The sequence below is a fragment of the Bubalus bubalis genome, chromosome 16 (assembly GCF_019923935.1).
Source record: "Bubalus bubalis isolate 160015118507 breed Murrah chromosome 16, NDDB_SH_1, whole genome shotgun sequence".
Lineage (NCBI taxonomy): Eukaryota > Metazoa > Chordata > Mammalia > Artiodactyla > Bovidae > Bubalus > Bubalus bubalis.
In genome coordinates, this window is record NC_059172.1 from 7,523,504 (window position 1) to 7,540,777 (window position 17,274).

At 43.1% G+C, this 17,274-nt stretch overlaps 1 protein-coding gene across 16 annotated transcripts in view; it reads left to right on the forward strand.

Moving 5' to 3' along the window:
* The window catches only part of CELF1 (CUGBP Elav-like family member 1), a 66,241-nt gene that overhangs the window by 30,796 nt on the left and 18,171 nt on the right, over positions 1-17,274 (forward strand). For 11 of the 16 annotated variants that reach the window (XM_025266067.3, XM_044929129.2, XM_025266073.3 and 8 more), the window contains exons 2-5: positions 6,585-6,736; positions 14,711-14,898; positions 16,398-16,480; positions 17,006-17,054. In XM_025266067.3, coding sequence (XP_025121852.1) covers positions 6,666-6,736; positions 14,711-14,898; positions 16,398-16,480; positions 17,006-17,054 — 391 coding nt within the window. In that variant the 5' untranslated portion in view covers positions 6,585-6,665. Of the gene's footprint in view, positions 1-1,549; positions 1,591-6,584; positions 6,737-14,710; positions 14,899-16,397; positions 16,481-17,005; positions 17,055-17,274 lie in introns of all 16 variants that reach the window. The other 5 variants (XM_025266076.3, XM_045162910.1, XM_025266074.3 and 2 more) reach the window with 3 other exon arrangements.

The following is a 17,274-nucleotide window of genomic DNA, read 5'->3' on the forward strand; positions in this document are numbered from 1 at the left end:
TTTGATGATGTAGGCAGGTCCAGGAGAGTGCTTTTAGGTATTTTTTGTGTGTCTTAGTGTAAACTTTGCATTAAGATGGCTGGAAGCATCATTACTTCATTAGCAAAATTGGAGACTGGTTAGGTCTGTATGAAGCATCAGTTAAGTATTCATGCACCCATTTTATGCCTCAGGAAATGTCTCGGAGAAGGCAATGGCACCCCACTCCAGTACTCTTGCCTGGAAAATCCCATGGACGGAGGAGCCTGGAAGGCTGCAGTCCATGGGGTGGCTGAGTGTCGGAGACGACTAAGCGACTTCCCTTTCACTTTTCACTTTCATGCATTGGAGAAGGAAATGGCAACCCACTCCAGTGTTCTTGCCTGGAGGATCCCAGGGACGGGGGAGCCTCGTGGGCTGCCGTCTATGGGGTCTCACAGAGTCGGACATGACTGAAGCGACCTAGCGGCAGCAGCAGCAAGAAATGTCTTTGAGTTCAAAGAGGGTAGGTAGAGTGCAGTGTCTCATGGTGAGTTCTGGTTCTGGCTTTGTCTTTCAGAATTCTTGACACTTTGTCCAGTGTAGACTTGGTGACTTTCTGCAGTTCTCTGTAGCCGGGGCCAGACAGAAGTTCAGCTGGCAGGAGTTGTAGATGGACTTTTGTAGGAATTTGGGCAACTTTTATAGAAGCAGTCTTTACTTGAAAGATTGTTCCATATGTTTAAAAATGAAATAGATTGGTGTTTTGGTTCCTCTCTTTGCTTTTATCTTCAGTTAACTTCCCCATCTTCCGATTTTTTTTTTTTTTTTTTGGTTTCAGTGGTTCACCACCATCCTGGGGCCATCAGTATGCATTTACAAGGCAGGAGCTTCAGGTTACTTTTGAAGAGTTTTATACCTAGCACCAGCCTATTCAGGCCGATTGCTTTGGGGAAATAGCATGGCTTCTTCACATTAATAATATGATCTTTAACTGCTCAGGGCTTGCCTTGTGGCTCAGCTGGGAAAGAATCCTCCTGCAATTCAGAGACCTGGGTTCGATCCCTGGGTTGGGCAGATCCCCTGGAGGAGGGAAAGGCTACCCACTCCAGTATTCTGGCCTGGAGAATTCCATGGACTGTATAGCCCATGGGGTCGCAAAGAGTCTGACTTGACTCAGCGACTTTCACTCTTAACTGCTAAAAGGATTACACAGCCTTTAGCTTTGTGGTAGTTTCCCACCCAAGAGCAGATGCTAAAAATGATTGTTTTGGTGACCTAGATGTCCTGTAGTTCAGTCTCATAAATTTTAGTCATTGATTTGCTATTTGTGGTGACATTTTGGGGTAAGCATCTCTTTAATAAACCTTTTAATACTTTAGTTCTCCGTTTTTTAACTTGATGGTGTTCTTAAATTAGCTTTGAGGTGTTAATGTAATTGTGTATTGTGTACTTTAAAATTGGAAGAGGGAGAGTTTGTTTATCTTCAGTCTTGGTGACAAAGGGGCTTTTGTTTGAAAAGAAGCTGTGTATCTGGAATTATGAGAAATATAGGCATGGTCCACTTATTTTTCTTTCCTTGGTTTTTTAGAGTGAAGACACTAGTCCAGAGAGGGAGGTGGAAAGCTACAGGTATGGGCTAACTGCTGGATGGTTGTGCTCTGGTTATCTTTTTAACCTTCCTTCTTGCATGAGGCCTGTTTTGCAGATGTGAAAAAATTGCCTCCAGAAAGGTGATGGCTTTTTTCTACATTTTGGGATTAAATTTCCTATTCCTGGGAAGCTAGATTTTTTTTTTTTTTTCTCCTTCCCAGCTTTCTCCTTAGCTGTTTACCAATGCAGGCTTATCTCCCATTTGAACTAGCTGCTGCGTAGTTCAAATAGTTGGAGCTGGGCGGGGGGTGGAGAAGGCGCAGGGAGAGAGGGAGGGCACGTATGTATGTGTGTGTGTATTTACACACAGCAGCTGCCTGGCTGGCTTCCTTTCCCCTTTCTACCTCGTAGTTGGAAAAGGATTCGTTGCTCAGTGCTGTCCGATTCTTTGCAACCCCATCAGCTGTAACCTGCCAGGCTCCTCTGTCCCTGTCCATGGAATTCTCCAGCAAGAATACTGGAGTGGATTGCCATTCCCATCTCCAGGGGATCTTCTCGACCCAGAGATTGAACCTGGATCTCCTGCATTGCAGGCATATTCCTTACCATCTGAGCCACTTCATAGTTGGAAGACCCTAAAAGTGAAAAAGGGAATTCGCTCAGTGAAATGAAGTCTTCTCGACTGAGGGGTCGAACCTGGGTCTTCTGCGTTGCGGGCAGACGCTTTATGGTCTGAGCCACGGTGGCTTATTGGAAGACCCTAAGTAAACTAGAACAGAGATGAAGATAAAACTCAGTGAATTTCACAGAGATGATACAACCCTCTTGGAACTGGAATTTGTTCAACATACTGATATTTAAATCAGCACTGGAACCTAAATAAAGCTTCAACTTACAGTATATTGTTATCAACTAACAATTATACTTAAATTCCAGAACTAGTTGGGGACCTGAAAATATGACCTGATTTAAAGGGTGGTCACAGTTTGACAGGATGATTTATTTGGTCAGGTGTGTCCCAGAAACTCCGTGGACGTCTCTGAGCTGACACTTTTGCTGAAAGAACTGAGCATAGAAGAATGTCTTTCTGCTCAGACTTTGACACTGACTGGGGAGGAGATAGGTGATTAAAGACAGGGAGAGGAGATGGAACACTTTCAGATTTCAAAAGTAAATCTTCCTCCCTTCAGTCTTGTCCTATCTTTTTAGTGTACCATATATAATAATTTTACAGGCAAACAGTCTTAGACATAACAGTTACTAAACTTAGTGCTTTTGGTCTTCCTGTGATTTTAGATTCGGAATAGAACTTTTTTTTTTTTAAAACAATACTTCTATTCCTTCTTTAACCCCCCATCCCCCTCTTGAGAATTTTTTCATCGTCTCATGGAAACTCAACAAAGGTTTTCTGTTTTAAGATATGCTCAACTCTCGCATGTTTGCAGAAAGTCTCCCACAAAGTGAGATGTCACAGAGATAATTAGCAATTCAGGTCAGTGTATTTTTGCATATGCAAAGTACTAGTTTGGGAGTGTTAGGAGCCCCACTAATTATATTAGAGGTACTAAACTTTAGAAATGAAATTCAAGTCCAGAAAGATTTTAGGCTAAATTTTAAGTTGTTCTGGTTGGTTATTTTCAAGTAGTATCAGTTCTTTGCTTCTGAGGGGATATCCAGTCCACTTCCCTGTTAGGTTATGACTTTTCCCTGAATTTTTGCACTTTTCCTTAAATAGACTAATGATAGACATAGGCTCTCTTTTATAATTTAGTAGTAGGCTCTCATTTTCTCTATGCTCATATAACCAGACTCCACATTTTTGCCTTTTAAAACACATTTAGATTATTGAGATGGAAGTATAAAATCCCTTCACCTGTCATTGAACTCCCTGGTTACATCAGTCAAGATCGACAGCCTGACATTTGCACGTTCCACGTGGGCTTTTTTGCTTAACTATACTTTGCTCTTTCTTTTGACAAATCAAATGCTGTGATTCTAGCATTTCTGTCTTCTAATCTGGTTTTTAAGCTGTTTATTCCCTTCTGATGCTCTAAATGCAGGGTGCGCTGCTCTTTCGAGGGTGTCCCGGATCCTCTGGTAGTATCCACAGGGTCCTGTAGGAACACAGGGCAGGGCACCTAAGGGATTCAGGAAGGCTTCCTAGGAGAGATGGGGTGTGTGTGTGTGTGTGTGTCTGTGTGTGTGTGTGTGTGTGCACGCACGCGTGCATGCATGTGTGCGCGCTGTGTCTGACTCTTTACTACCCCATGGATTGTAGCTCGCCAGGCTCCTCTGTCTGTGGGATTCTCCAGGCAGGAATAGTGGGGTCGGTTGCCATTCCCTTCTCCAGGGGACCTTCCCAACCCAGGGATCGAACCCATGTCTTCTGCCCGCGTCTCCTGCGTTGGCAGGTGGATTCTTTACCACCGAGCCACCTGGGAAAACCCCAATATCTTATTCTCTGATCATTTTTAATGATTTGGGTTCTTACTGTTATAACAGATAACAGACCGATTGTTCCTACCCTCACATAATCAAGCCTTGAATTATTGCCCTTAGGAAAAAAGAGAATATTCAAGGCAAAGATAACTGAGACAGCCAACCAGGGGAAGAGGAGGAAACCATGAGTGTAAATTCACAGATGTGGTTAAAGAGAGACTGAGGGAAGGTTAGGGCCTTCTGTTGCAGTGGACTCTGGATTTTAGGCCTAGACTGTGTTTCTGATTAAGAACTTTTAAACAACAACTGCTTACTGATAGTTTGCTATGAATAACTTTTAATTCTCCTTTTTAATTTCCCTCTAACAGCTGCATTTTTGTATTTCCATAATTGTTTTTTCATCACTTTGTAACCCTTTTCTAAAATGGAGTGACTTGTGATTAATTTCTGTTCTTTCTTTTCCTACAAGCATGTTGAATTTAATTATACCGAGATAATTCTTGTGACCTGCTTAAAGAGAATTCCCCCTCCCCCCATGTAATAAAATTTTCACCTTGTAGGTTTTTAAAACATTGCAGCCTTATCCATCATAAAATGAATTTTAAAACATTACAGCCTTTGACTCGGTAAAAATTACTCTGAGGAGTACACATCCTTTCATACACTGGGCAGTTACTCTTGTTATAGTTGTGATTCTGATTAAAATAGAGATGTAGTTAGGAGTCATGCATTTTTGGTGAATAATAAAAGCATAGCAACCAGTGGACTTCCTGAAAACTTGATTCATTTTTAAAGGAATCCTGGAACTAGGAAAGCTAATTGACTAACCGACCTCACACAGTCACTGCTTAGTCAGGTGCTTCTCTGTAGGAAGAGGCGTGTGACCAGCTCCAGTGCTTAGAAACGGGGACCTGACGGGCCGGTCACTCAGCCAGCGCCAGCTGGGGTGAGCTCTGTGCCCTGGGTGCCGGTTGCGGTCTCCTCACTGGCAGCCTGCTTCTGCTTCCTCTGTTAATAGGGTGGCAGAGAGCTCCTGTCACTTCTGTCTCTGTAGGGGATCGGATGGGCCAGGGTCTCTGACAGAACGTAAAGAGCAGCTACCTGCTATTTTAGTTCTAAATTTTGGGTGGTTATGTCTGGATATTGGACAGGAGACACAGTTTCTACCTTTCTCAGTTAGATGTAGACAGGTGCCAGCCTTTGTTAGACAGACCTGTGCCATGACATAACTGCCTTTCATTAGTTTTGTTTTAACATCAGTCTGTATCTTTAGTTCATTTGTTTACCTCTTTATGTAACTTCTTTTTTTCAAAGTTCCCTGTATTGTGATCTGAGCTTGAGTGAAGTGAAACCTTTGAGGTAAGGCAACCCTAGTGGTAAAAATGGAAAGAAGCCCTGTGAAATTTGGAGCCTTCAGAGATAGTTTTAGAATCACTGCCTAAATACTGAAATGCCACCGTTTGTTGCTTGGAGGGATGTGGAGCTAAACTGAGAATGAGAGTGCCACATCTGCCTTGACTGTTGAGTGTATCTATCTCTGCTGCTCACCCATAATAGAATTTTTATGTGCGCATTCATTAATCTTGGTTTTAGGAGCAGTTTAAAAGAGGGCAGACAGTGAATAGACTGGGTCTGCATTCCTCTCTCCTCCTTTAAGCATTTGAGCCTTTGTCCCTGGTAGGCCCAGGTCTTCTTCATGATTATCACTGTGGTGGCTTTTGTTTGTTTTTCTTTCGTTTTTTGTTTCTCTAGAAAGGTCAAAATACTGAATAAACAGTGTTTCTTAGTACTCTGTCAAGAGGCAGAATATACTATTTTTATTTTTTGTTTTTTAAATTTTGTGACAGATTAAGATTCAGAGTCCCTAAAGAAGTTTTGCCTTACGCTCCCTAAGTGAATGCCCCTGCAGCAGCAGTCTTTACAGCCCTTCACCGCGATAGAGATCATCAGGAAAGCAAAGTCGGTCCAGCGCAGGTGGTGATATTCATTACTATAAGAGCAGTATGTTTCTGGTGGCCAGTTCTTCAGCCAGCTCGCCTCTGGCCTGCTTCTGATGGGTGGTCTGCACCATTCCTCCTTAAATGACTCTTCTGAGGTTAGTTTGGCACCCAGACAGTGCGTTCATTGCTGTCTTTGGCACATGGAAAATAAGTTCAGACCAAGGCTAACCACCCAGTTCTTTCTAAAACGTTTTCAGACTACATGACGTGAACTGCTCCCTCCCCCGCCCTTCCTTGTGCTCAGGTAGTTTCAAGCTTGGGGGGGTCCTCAGAAACGGCTCGGCAGGGAGGAGTTTGGAAGATGTGAAGCAAGTTTGTGTTTCTTCTGCTCTGTTAGCCGCTGCTGTCCTCATGGGTCTGACACTATTTATCTGACAGTGCACTTAGTACTGCTTCGCCAGGGAAAATCGCACAAAACCCGCCCGGCGCATCAGCACTTCCATTGTGTGTGGGGCTGAGCCTCCCTCCACATGCTCACATCCCCCGTTTAATCCCCTGCTCCCTGCCCCTTCCCCAGTCCTGCCTGCTTCTGTGGCACTCACTGCTGGCGTCCCTGAGCTCCTGTTTCCACTTTGTGTTTTTTGTGGGGCCCAGGAAGCTAAAGCTGTGTATATTTGTGGATCAGACAAGTGCAGCAAGTTAATATCATTGGCTTCTGAAGGGGAGAGTGAGGTGATGGCTGCGTTTAAGTTGGATTTCCTTCCAGAAATGATGGTGGATCATTGCTCTTTGAATTCCAGTCCCGTGTAAGTATTTTTGTTGTCTAATATTTATCATAAGTAGAGGACTTGGGCTGTTTTCTTTGTTACTTGATAAAAGGAGTCCCTTTCCTTAAAAGAGGGAAGAAAAAAATTGGGTGAGGAAGCCAAAGTCCACACTATTGTTATTTACTATTGTAGTCTGATTCTCTCTTTACTGCTGACTTCCTGTAGTTGTAACTAAGTTTTGTACATAAGGATGCATTTGATATATGACCAGCAACATCAGCTCATGTGTGCTGGGCTCTTAATTCCTTTAATGTAGTTTTCCTATCTGATAGAGTCTAAGGTATTTTTTTAAACCTTAGATTTATTGCTTTGGGTTGGGTATACAATTTCAGATAATCTTTTGGGAGGCTATTTATTTATTTGTATGTTTTATTTCTAATGATCAAATTTTTAGACTGATATCACAGACTGGTAGCTAGGGTGTATTTAGTAGTGTATACAGAATACTGTATTGATGTGTAAACTAACCCTGAATCTTGACCCTCCCTCCCCCCAACTGATTGAACATGCTGCACACTTTGTGATTTTGGGGACATCAGATGTGCCCCACCCCAAGGGGGCAAACAAACAATCTTGATTTGCAAATTGCCTAAATAAATTTTGAACGTAAAAAGTGAGAAGCCTGATCAGTTTGCGTCATTGTTCACCGCTGTATGCAACTGAAAGGCCCCTTGGCTCTGAGTTGTACCTTGGGGGCCTGAATCCGGGGCTCTGTGTTAAAGAGCACACTTCTAACCCTTGGTTTCAGTTACTTTCACCAGGCTTCAGAGTACCTTGGAACCTAATTGAAAGAGACTTAAGTCATTCAAAGCCAAGAATATTAAATGGTAGAATACTCCCTAGATCACGGGGGTAGTGCAAGTCTTTGACATTAGCCTCCATGTGCAGATCTGCCTTGGGATTTGGTGTAACAAGTGTGGTGATAGCAGATTCTCAGCAGTTCTTTGTGGGATAGTTTTGAGGGCCTCAAACAGAGTTGGCTTGCTCACTTGAAATGGATCCTGTGCCTTTTCTGTAGTCTCCAAAATAATGGTAATTTAGAAGTGTCTTTTTATGAGAGTTCTCTTTACTGTTAAAATAAAAGTTTAGCAGTAGATTACAGGTGAAATCACAGTGAATGCCATCATAAAAACTTAATATATAATAAAAATATTCCCACATACCAGATCGATGGTCCCTAGAATTAGGACTTTGTGGCCCAAATTGTCTTTCATTGTGTGTGCATTACCATCGCCTAGTGTTCAGTCCTTTGATACAGTATTTTTCCTCAGCCTGTTTTCTCATCTTTTACTAGGTCGGCCTAATTCAGTATCCCATGAAATCTGGATCATGGACCACTCTGTAAAAGTCACCTGGAATTAAAAATGCAGGTTCTGGACCCATGCGCAGATAATTCTCATGCTAGAATGGGCACACCAAGAATCTGTTTTAATAGTGTCCCATGTGGTTTTTATGTACGCTGAAGTGTGAAAACTAATGGAATTAGTACAGCGCTCATTCTGAGTAGGAGTAATCAGGGAGTACTCTGCTAACATTATTATTTTTTTCCAAGAGCTTTTGCTTTTGTTTTAATCATCCATCTTCACAAAAACTTTGTGAGGTTAATTGGGCATAGGCTATTGCCCCTCTTTTACAGATGAGAAACCCAGCTGAGAGAGGCTATGACTGACTTAACTGAGGACAGTTGGTATCAACCTTGGGCCTAAAGTGCAAGTTTGATGGTAGCCTCTCTATTTTTTGCCTGCTGGACTTGGCTTCCTCAGGTGTCATTAAGCAGTTATCATCAACTCTTCTCATGACTGCAAGTCCTCTGGCCCACTCCCAGGGGCACCACACACCCAAGCCACAGAGTGGAAAGAGGAAAGTTCTGGAGAATGGTGGGTGCTTGTCACCTCTTGGGTTCTCAGCTCTTCTTTTCACTCATACTGCTTTAGCAGTAGGCTCGATACCACTAGTTTTCTCTCTGAAGTGATACTGCCTGGGAATATGACCTCGCAATGTATCTGTTCCACAATTTCAAATTACAACAGACAAAATTTGCTAGAGGAGCTGTGGAAGGGCTGAGGGGACCCGCTCCCTAGCTCCCTTTCTTGTTTATGGTAAGAGGTGTTGCCGATACTTACTCTGTATAACAGAGGAACAGGGGAAGCTGAGGAGCACTTGGCTTGCGCCCTGGGACAGAGGTGTTCTCTAGGCTGGGGTCATCTCTCAGCCCTGACCTCTCAGCTTCCCTGTTGGTTAAGGGGGCACTGGTATGCTTCTCTGATTCTCAGATCTTTATGCCTGTCCCTGGATGTCCCTTGAGTTCTGTGTACCTAGTCTCGTTCCCCTAGAGAACAGCTGGTAAGTAACTTAGGCCGGTGTTTCTGGGTCCTCTTCATCCTGATGTTCTCTGTGCTCATCATGAGCCTGAGGACCAGGTCAGGGTCAGTGGTGTCTGGAGATTGGGATGCAGCAAGTGTTTATGCCTGCTGGGGAGGTAGAGGGATTAGTAAGTATGTGAAATTATTCTGCTTGTATAATGAACAAATGTAGGTAAACAGGTAATAAGAAGGGGAGAGGGGAAAAAACTGGGTAATTAAAGATTTTGGAAATTATTTTTGAACAGTTGTGAAGGTAGTATTTGCCAGCTTATTTGGCTACAAGGAACAGATTCCACTCAAGCTAGTATATATGAAAGGCTTTTCCTGTAAGGACACAGCGAGCTGGATTATGATATAATCAGGAACTCGACCGCTCAAAGACTCAAAAACGCCAGCTTTTTGACCCAAGGCACATGCTCAGCTGTCTGCCTGTGCTTCTGCTGTTCATCTACTGGATGGTTTTTGGTTGCAGTGTGACTTGGCTTTGCCATTGCCCTCCCAGGATGTCTTGACACCACCCATTCCCCGCGCCCCCCCCCCCCCCCCCCGCCCACCGTGTAGATATAATTAACACACAGTTTACCCTTTGAAAGTGCACAGTATCAGTGATCTTTTAATTTATTTTTCACTATATCCATAAAGTTCTGTGATTATTACCACTGTCTAATAACAACATTTTCATCACCCCCAAAAGAAATCCTGTACCCTTTAGTGAGCATTCCCTCCCTTTCTCCCCACCTCTAATTCCCATTCCCAGGCAACCACTAACTTACTTTCTGTCTCCATAGGTTTGCCTATTCATGTCACAGATGTAGAGTCACATAATATGTCACTTTTTGTGATTGGCTTCTTTTACTTACCTTAATGTTTTCAAGCTTCAGCTGTATTGCAGCATGACTCCTGCTCTCTCTTGCCACTGCCCTTTCATCTTAGCTTAGCTCAAGCCATCCTGAGTTGCAGCTTTTCCTCTTGCAACTTCATCACTGACTGCCTGTTTTTGTCAGTGGGTTCTAGGTTCTGTAGAGCAGTCCTGGGCAGCAGAACTTCTGTGCTGCTAGAAATGTCCTTCTGAGTAGTCCCTGCTGGTCCAGTACTTAGGACTCCAGGCTTTCACTCCTGAGACCCTGGGTTCAATCCCTGGTCAGGGAACTAAGATCCTGCAAGCCACGTGGCATGTCCCCCCCCCCCCACCCCCCCCAAAAAAAAAACTTCTGTCTCTGATATCCTGTGTAGTCAACACTAGTCACATGTGGCTAGTGCCAATTGAGAAACTGGATTTTTAAAATTAAATAGTCACATGTGGCTAGTGGCTGTTGTCTTGCTCGGGGCAGCTATAGAGGGTCTTGATTAGCTGGGCCTATGTTTCTGTTTTAAGCGTAGGTCATGGTCTTAGGTTTCTAGCCAGCCAGTGAATCAGTCTTGTTGAGTTAAGATCCACCTCCTGGTCTAGTCATCGGGGGCCAAGGGATGGAAAAAAAACGTGGAATAGAACATTAACTCTGCCCTCTGAGCTGGGAAGTTTTGATAGGAAAAGGTGAAGACGGGGGTTAAGAGTTTTGAATGGAAGTGTACTTTGGCGATACAGCTCTTCGGTTCCCCACCCGTCTCTTCCAGATTGGTTGCTTCCCTTTCCTGTGCTGGGTTCCATCGGGAATCAGGTAGACCAGACAGCCTCTTGTCCTGATCCCTCCTAGTTTCTCATCTTAATGAGTTGCCAGTTGCTGCCACAGCCAGAAACATAAAAAGAAGCGGATACCATGCCTCTTTCCTGAAATACTGGCTGCCTTCTCGTTTCCCTTCTTCTGCTGCCGCAGGCCTGCTTTTCCTCTCTTCCACCCCACTCCCGTCAATACTTCACTGACTGGCAGTACTTCCACAGAAGATAAGAAGGAATTTCCACTGACCTGCCTCTTAGGAATGACAGGGACGTTACAGATACTTCTCCAGGGGCTTTGTTGAATTCATTGATTCTTGAATGAATGTAATAAATATGTTTAATTTATGATTACTGACTCTGAGGAGCTCTCCATCAATGGGCAGGTGAAACACAAATTTGAGAATGTATTAGGTGATGTGCAGAGTAAATGCCATACCTGGATATTGTGGGATCCTTGGCATGTCACACTGGGAGTCTTGTCCCCAGGTGACTTTTTTATGTAGTGGTTACTTCTAAGGACTAGAAGTATGTGTGGAACGTTGAGAATGGAAGAGCATTGTTGATCATCTCTTGAGACACAATAACAGTTGATGATGAAGTTTGTGACTGCTTACTACATACATATGTGGTTGCTTTTCTCTTTTTTATCTCTAGCTGAGACTGGCACTTACATTTCTAATTGTGTCTTCATGTGCTCCAAAGAAATACCCCATGTTTTCCTTTTTCACTGATGAATACCACATCTTGAGCTTCCCTTGTAGCTCGCTTAGTCGGTAAAGAATCTGCCAGCAATGCAGGAGACCTGGGTTTGGTCCCTGGGTTGAAAAGATCCCCTGGAGAAGGAAATGGCCATGGACAGAGGAGTCTGGTAGGTTCCCAGTCCATAGGGTTGCAAGAGCCAGACACGACTTAGCGACTAAAGCACCACTCCCACACCACGTCTAACACTGTGCTTGTGCTGTATAAAGAAGAGCTCAGTAGTAATTGGAGGAAGAAATCAGTCAGTGCATAACTCCGGTTGAAGGATGTCCACTGCATCTTGAGCTCGGCCTGATTATTTGCTGTGCTCTAGAAGTGCTTCACAAACTGGTGAAGGACCATGTCCCATCCCTCCCTCCACCCAGCTTGTAAAATACAATAAGATAATTTCATAGAAAAACAAAATAAAGAGGTAAAGGCTTACATTTTGCATATCCTTTTAACATTCAGTTAACCATATGTAAAATTATGGAGTGTGATTCCTGTAAAAGTTTCTGATGGTTAAGTTTAAAGATTGCCCAAAGTTCTTGGGGGAGTCTTCTGGTTCTTGAATAGGTATACTCAGGGAAAGGGTGATTCAGGCAGTAGGTGGACATAAAGAAATGAGCGGGATTTGCAGAGTAAAGAGAAAAAGGCAAGGCACTTGTCTGGAATGCTGAATCTCCACTGAACTTTTGGATAAATTACAAATCATATAGACTGACTACATTTATGCTTTTGCACTAAAAAGCAATGTAGAAAATTTAGAAGTGGTACACAAACAGGGAAAGAAGGACAAACTGAGAGCCTCCGATGTAATACAAACTAATGAGGTCCTGCCTCTCTTCAGAAATAGCTGTCTGCTTCTTTATGGTCAAAACATTCTGCTGCTGAGTCGCTGCAGTCGTGTCCGACTCGGTGCGACCCCATAGATGGCAGCCCACCAGGCTCCCCGTCCCCGGGATTCTCCAGGCAAGAAACAAAACATTCTAAGCACCATTTATTTGGGTGCTATGTTAACCCTCCCTGGAATAGAAATGCGATTAAAAATTAGCAACATTTTAATAAAATATTAAAAGTGGTAATTAAAGTTGTGGAGCGTGGGTGGTAGGAAGTGATTACCATTTTTTCAGTAGTCATAGGACTTTAAAAAAAATTCATGATAGAATGATTTCTGTTACAACATTGGGATTAAGCTTTTAGAAGTAGCTGTATTATATTTCTGCAGCAACTTGCCAAACATGGTTAATAAGGGAAAACCAATAAAACAGTATATTCCAGAATTCTTAAAAGGGGGGAAAAAATAAGTTGATCCTGTGATGGTCAAATAGTCATAGGAGAGAATACCTGCTCGGTAATCTGTGAGCCCTTTGTGCGCAGCATTCATTTTTATCAGGTTTAGTTGCTTAAATGGAATTGTTGAGAACGAGAAGTTCTTCCCACCCCACATCTGGGTAATTACTTTGAACCAGGCACCAGTACCAGATGTGACTATAAGAATACGAAATGGAGCGATTTCTGCCCTCAAGGAGCTCTCAGTCTTGTTGGGAGAGGTAGGTGCAGCCAGAGCATGCTCAAAGGTGTTCAGTCCTGTAATCAAGTTGGAAATTTAGTGCTGTTTGAGTCTTGATGAAACTGACTAGTTAACCTGGGGGAGAGTGTGGGGAACCTTCATAGACAGAGCAACAAGGATTGGTTTATATGAAGTTTGTCTTACAGTTTTTGATGTTTAGTACAGAGACATGAAAATAGCCCTGTATTCAGTTACAAGAGATGTAGAAATTAGAGGATGAACTACCAGATTCAACATTCTCAAGGATTTTCAAATACTAGTCAGAAGGTAGCAGTGGTGAGAAAACTTGCTGCTGCTGCTGAGTCACTTCAGTCGTGTCCGACTCTGTGCGACCCCATAGACGGCAGCCCCAGGATCCCCCGTCCCTGGGATTCTCCAGGCGAGAACACTGGAGTGGGTTGCCATTGTCTTCTCCAATGCGTGAAAGTGAAGTTGCTCCGTTGTGTCCGACTCCTAGCGACCCCATGGAGTGCAGCCCACCAGGCTCCTCCATCCATGGGATTCTCCAGGCAAGACTACTGGAGTGGGGTGCCATTGCCTTCTCCGGATGACAAAACTTACTGTTTTACTTTTAAAGAAAAGTGGCGTTTTATTTGAGATTGAACACTAGAAAGAATACATGAAAGAAAGACACATTTGAACATGATAATGCAATTTCTGGATTTAGCAAACACTAACAAAAGTTAAACATGCTAACTATTTAGAATTTCAGTTGTTACTAGTTTGGGTAAATGCTCAGAATAAGATTGTGAAAAGGAGGTAGGAGAAGGACTTTGATTCATTCTGAGTGGAAACATTTCTGAGGGGAAACTCAGAAGAGTTTCCCCCATGGTTCTTGACAGTGGCAGGGGTAGGAATGAAGGCATTTAAATAGGAGTGTTACAGATTTGGTGTGATCAGATTGGAGGAATGTGTGGACATTATAACAGTTAGAGTTGGTAAGGGAATTAACTGGTAAAATCTTGGAGAAATAGCAGCAAATCGGATTACTTAGAAACAGAAGACCCTAGAATGATGACATCATTGTTTATATAACAATCATTTGTGAAAGTTTAAGAGGTTTTATTTTGTTTTGATTGGAGGGCCTCACTCAAGAGTACCAGGATTATGCATGAGACAGCAACAACCAAAGATTAATGTTCTCGTCAGTTCTTAGGCCTTGGAAATTTGTGCTTCTGTTCTGACGTCTACTGAGAGAAAACTTTTCACCCATCATTGTGTACATTGAGAATCCTGATTTCGTGGACATTTTATAAAGTTTTATAAAGTTTCTACTTAAAAATGATTAAAGCTTTCTTTAGGAACTTTACCTCTTAAGTTTTTCTGAGACTTCTCTAGCTAGACAAGGAATGAATGACATTCATTTCCTTAGTTAAAGCCCGGGGTGTCCTACTCAGATTGGTGCCTTTAGTTTGGGATCAGATGGAAGGGGTGGCAGGCATAGTGAGGGGTGGCAGGCATAGTGAGGGACGGCTGGCGAACTCTGGTAAATTGAATGTAAGTAGTGAAAAGAAGTAGGTTTTTTTCTCCTTACTTGTTCAGGAAGTAGTTGAGACTTTTAAAGAAAAGAAGTTTCTCTTAGAAATAACAGGAATACATAATAGAAGTTTTATTTTACGCAGCTCAAAGAAAATGAACGGCACCCTGGACCACCCAGATCAACCGGATCTTGATGCTATCAAGATGTTTGTGGGCCAGGTTCCAAGGACCTGGTCTGAGAAGGATTTGAGGGAACTGTTTGAACAGTATGGTGCTGTCTATGAAATCAATGTCCTAAGGGATAGGAGCCAAAACCCTCCACAGAGCAAAGGTAAGGAAGGGCTTTGAATTTATGTGTATTTGCAGTCAGGCGCATGCTCAGTCTCATTGCCAGAATGCTCTTGTGGTCATGGCCGGGGTGTTGGGGGCGGGGATATGACTGTCTTTTTGTTGCAGCTATATCTCCCAGTCCAAACATGTTTAATGGCTTAAAAATAAAATAAAATCCTCATGAGTGACATCATGAGGATAATTTGCAAGTTGGATCTTGGGCAGTCATTTTCAAGATCTGTAACAGACTCATGTGAGTGTCTCATTTGATCTTGGTAGTGGAATGACAGAAATAAAGTTGAAGTAAACCAACCACGTAGGTTGTTTTTTAGTATTTTAGCTAGGGTAAGTGAAAAGAGAAAGACTGTCCAGGTACTCGTGGGTTTTTGTTGGTGTTACAGAGGCCTTCTGGGATGGCTTAGCAACTAGGAGGGGCTTGTTTATAGATCACCTGTTTGTTATAGCCTACAAAATGAACAGGGGAAGGAAGGCAAGCTGCCTCCAGAAATACCCAGCAGAGGAGAGGGTTTATAGGACTGATAGTAGATGAGGTGTTAGCTTTGCCCCTAGACACATGCAGATATACACTTGTTTTCCCAAATAACCCATTTCAGAGTAATTTTCTATGGAAGCTGTTCTATATTACAGATGTAAGCACACATGATTCTCATGCTTGAAACCAGCTTAATAGCAAAGGGTCTAGAGCCGAGGAATTATTTTCTCTTTGTGACATAGTTAACCAAAGTAAAAGGTATTATAGTTTCTGAAAATGACTGTCAATGTAATATACAGTAATTTAAAATCTTAATTGCAGGGTGATTTTAAAAGAAATCTATATCATATCTTATGGGACTGCAGGCCTAAGATTTATAAAACATACTTATGCCCTCCAATCCCCAGTAAAGATACAGAGCAGAGAGTCTCAAGATCTCAGTCAAGTGCTGTTGGACACGTAATTATATTTGATGAGAACCAAGAGTCCAAGAAATAGATACTAAGAGATCCTTGCTCTTAAGTCATTTTATAATTTAATAAGTGATGATTATGTTTAAGGCATATGGTAGAAATTGGCTGCAGTGTAAGGCTTGGTCTGAGAAAGCAAGAGTTGTAGACCACAAGCTGTAAGAGGACACGGCTGAGTCTTCCTGCCCAGCGCACCGCCTGGTGCTGCGTGGAGGGCGGGTTGAATGGCGTGATTCTGTGACCTTGGTAAGGACGGCCTTCTTTCCAGAGAAGTTATAGGAGCAGCTAAAGAAGAATAAAACCAGGTGACGATAGCAGTAAAGAAAATGGTAGAAAAATCTCTCTCTTTTTTTTTTTTCCCCTTCCTTGTTAGATTTTCTCTTTCTCCCTCCCTCCCCCCTCCCCACCCACCCACCCATTTGAATAAACCCAGCCCTGGTTTTTGACTTTCAATGTATCCCTGGAGGAGGGAGTGCTCTCAGAAATCATCTGCTTTCAAAGGGCTGGTTTGGTTTCATTGAGTATTGTTTATTGCAGGGTGCTGTTTTGTTACATTTTACACCCGAAAAGCTGCATTAGAAGCTCAGAACGCTCTTCACAACATGAAGGTCCTCCCAGGGGTAAGGAACTCCTACTAGTAAGTGGAACCGTGGTGGCTTTGACGCCTGGAACACACCTGTGGGGGGAAGGGGGTGACTGCCACAGGAATTGATGCAAAGGAGGAATAAAGGGAATGTTTCAAAGAAGATAGAGTGAAAGTAATTCTCAGCCAAGAGAATCTTGACTTGTTGACTCACATTCTATTTTGAGATTCTGTTGAGAGATAATGAGGCAGGCGTGAGTTCAGAGACAGTTCTTCCTTTGCTTGGTGCGTTGGGTCTCAGTTGGTTGCGTCACTACAGCGTATGGACTGGTTGTGGCGCATGGGGTTAGTTGCTCCAAGGCATGTGGGATCTTAGTTCCCTGATCAGCAGTCGAACCCATGTCCCCTGCATTGCAAGGTGGATTCTTAGCCGCTGGATCACCAGCGCAGTCCCCAGAGCCACCTCTTAGAGCTCAGTTGTAGTGTTTGCTTTGGAGTCCTCATTTATGTTTCTGAGTGCCTTCAGTGTGTGATCGTAACAGTCACGTGTCTTCCGTTGTAGATGCATCATCCTATACAGATGAAGCCTGCCGACAGCGAGAAGAACAACGGTAAGCAAGCACGTGAGCGGCCTTCCCCTTACACGATTTCTGCTGGTGTAGTTGCTGTTCTCATGGCATTTGGATTGTATTGTGCACTAATTAATCTTCTGTTGAGGTATAATTGACATATATTGTGTTAGTTTCCGTTGCACAGCGTGATGGTTCAGTGTTTGTATGTATTGTGAAATGACACTGCAGTAAGTCTAGTTATCTGTCACCATACATAGTT